The sequence below is a fragment of the Etheostoma cragini genome, chromosome 20, assembly GCF_013103735.1.
Source record: "Etheostoma cragini isolate CJK2018 chromosome 20, CSU_Ecrag_1.0, whole genome shotgun sequence".
Lineage (NCBI taxonomy): Eukaryota > Metazoa > Chordata > Actinopteri > Perciformes > Percidae > Etheostoma > Etheostoma cragini.
The window spans coordinates 3,239,849-3,242,644 of NC_048426.1; the positions used below are offsets into that span (position 1 = coordinate 3,239,849).

General features: G+C 39.6%; 1 protein-coding gene across 4 annotated transcripts in view; it reads left to right on the top strand.

Annotated features, from left to right (window-relative positions):
* Positions 1-289: 289 nt before the first annotated feature.
* ldah (lipid droplet associated hydrolase) overlaps positions 290-2,796 on the top strand; it is a 17,020-nt gene continuing 14,513 nt past the window's right edge. The window contains exons 1-2 of one of the 4 annotated variants that reach the window (XM_034859383.1): positions 290-407; positions 1,104-1,250. In XM_034859383.1, the coding sequence (XP_034715274.1) occupies positions 1,112-1,250 (139 nt within the window). In that variant the 5' untranslated portion in view covers positions 290-407; positions 1,104-1,111. Of the gene's footprint in view, positions 408-452; positions 471-1,103; positions 1,251-2,796 lie in introns of those variants that run through there. The other 3 variants (XM_034859382.1, XM_034859385.1, XM_034859384.1) reach the window with 3 other exon arrangements.

Below are 2,796 nucleotides of genomic sequence, written 5' to 3' on the forward strand. Positions count from 1 at the left end.
CATTTACTACTTTCACTTTTAATACTTCCAGTAGGTTAAAACTTCCTAATGATAGGTACTTAAATACTTTTACTTAAGTAAGATTTAATGCAGAACTTGTGATTGTAACATAGTATTTCACAGGGTAGGCCTAGTATTAGTACTTTTACTTAAAATATTTCTTCCACCACTGACACTAACGCACCATTCATTCACAAAGATTGTATCTATCTACACTCCAGTGTAAAGGGGGCAGTAATGTAGCTGTAAGTTGGATGGTAACCGCACTTTAACAGAAGCAAGAAAGGTAACGTGTGACGAAACAGGAAGTCCTCACATTTAGCAGACACCATGGATGTAGAATAACAACGGGAGGCAAATAATCAATGAGGAAGAGAGAAGCCTAATGTTTTGACGTTTTTTAAGAGGTTAAAATACAATTTGGTAACATTATAGATTGTAGCGTCGGAGAATCAGTAACGTTACGGAATGTTAGTCAGTAATTTGTAATTTTAATTCATTTCAGCCAGTGCTAATGCTAGTGCTCACACTCTAAACTAATAACCGTTACTAGCTAAAATTTGTCACTTTAATACGGCTTCATATTCTTGCATCTATTATATTGTTAATGCCGCTCAATTAAAATATGATATAGCCTAGCAATTCTTCCTGCACAAATGAGCAACATCAGTTAACGTTATTGAAATGCCAATAATTAAGTCATTGTTTGTCTACTCGCTTTTCTTTGACTTAAGAGCTGTGAAGGTTGTGTGTGTGAATATGTACGCGTTTATTTTTTTAAATGTTCAGAATCTTGCTGTCTTTAATTTGACTGACAGCGCAAACCACGTGCACGACTCGCTTGGAGAAGTTGGACCTTAGGACTTGCTGATTAACTGTCAACTAACTATCCCAATGCTGATTAACTATCAGCTAACGTTGTATTACATAATACATTATGTAATACGGTATTGCAGTTGCAACTCTACGAAAGATCTGTACAAAGTATTTACCATGTGATTGAAACTGCTCAATGGGTAGATAAATGTGACTTATCAGATGAAATGATACATTTTCAATAGTGAAACAAAGGTGTTAATAATGTCCCCTCTCTTCCCTCAAAGTTAATACGATGGATAACATGGTGACAGAAAACAGGGATGAACCACAGACGGACTTAATCTACTGTTGTGGAGCCATCACAGAGATTCTTAAATTTGGCTCCTGTCGGCTACACTCTGGGCACAAGGTGCTTTTTCTTATCATTCCAGGTAAGTTTAACTAATTGTTTTGTATTCATAAGTGTGCACCACTTAAAGCAGGGGTGTCCAAACCTTTTCACTGAGGGCCACATGCAGAAAGTTTGAGGGCTAGGCCACTCACAAGAGAGCCTCACTTCTAATTAAAATACAAAAACAGCCTACATCACAGCTTTCCATTAATGGGTTTTATTTAACGAAGCAGACTCAGATTTAAACACATTGAAATGGATTTTAATTAATTTTGTTGCTCAAAACTCAGCTCATTCTCAATACATGCAATTTAGTAAAAATCACTCACACTTGATGTTTTAGGTTTTAAGTCTTTGATTCGCTGCACTGTGTTCCTGGATATGCGTTTACGTTGAATTCCTGCATACTCTTTGGGGACATTATTTCTGCAACATTTTATGAACGGAGAAAGGTTTTCTGTGTCGGGCAATCAGTTAAGCTACCTCGTAATTGGCTATTGTGGCATTTTCGTGTGTTTTGTCATAAAATATAATTAAAAATATTGTTGTTGATTTTGCAATAGTGTTAATTTTGTCACCTATTTTTCATTTAGTCTTGGTCTTGTGCCAAATGTCCTTGTTAGTTTTAGTCATATTTAGTCATTCACATATATTTTTTGTTAGTCACGTTTTAGTCAAAAGAGATCTCAGGTATCTTAGTTAAGTTTAAGTCAAAACATTTTAGTCTGTTTTAAATAAATTATTTCTGAGATTATTTCTGATAACCATTTCAGTCAAATAGTATTTCACACATCTCAAATATTGGCTAAATATCATAATTCCCCAACGACAAAAACACGTTGTTGAACGCGTCTTGTTTTATATCGAGCCTCTTCCTTCATGCAAATACAATCGTACACAGACACATGTTGCTCTGCGCTGTAGCGGCTTCTCCAGCAGGCTGAACCCGGCTTCCTCCCTTCCCCGCCCCGGGGCACATTGCTACTTTGATGTGTGACGGGTAGATGAAAAATAGGGGACACGGCAAATCTCTAAATGAGCCGAAGCCTGATTACACTGGGGGAAAAAATACTGGGAACTAAGCGATTGGGAACCAAGCGATTGGCCTGTTTGGAACAGGCTCACGCTTCAAACGAGAACTGCAGTAGTTCCCCTTCGAGGGGAACTCGAACTGCGTCGGTTCGGCACTACGGGAATGCACCAACACTACGGGAACGCCTTTAGGCATGACAGGGCTGAATGCAAATGAAAACTACTCCAATCCTATTGGTCCTAGTGAGAACGGTAGCATGTGACGGAATAACCGTAGGGGCAGATAAGCACACCGGCACACAGCTCATTAGCTTTTTTCTATTCAGCTGGCACGTTGGTTGATGTTGTGTTTGAAAGATTCCATGTATCCTAGTCACCTGGAAGTTGCAGTATGTCCGAGCAGTTAACCAGTTCCGGAGATGTGTGTCTCCCTGCCCGCGTTTCTTTTGGTAGGAGACTCTCATGAGCTGTGTGTTGCTTGTTTGGGCCTGTCGCACCCCACGGCAGCTCTCGAGGGGGCTGTTTGTGTCCATTGCGAGGCCCTGCCCGTGCGG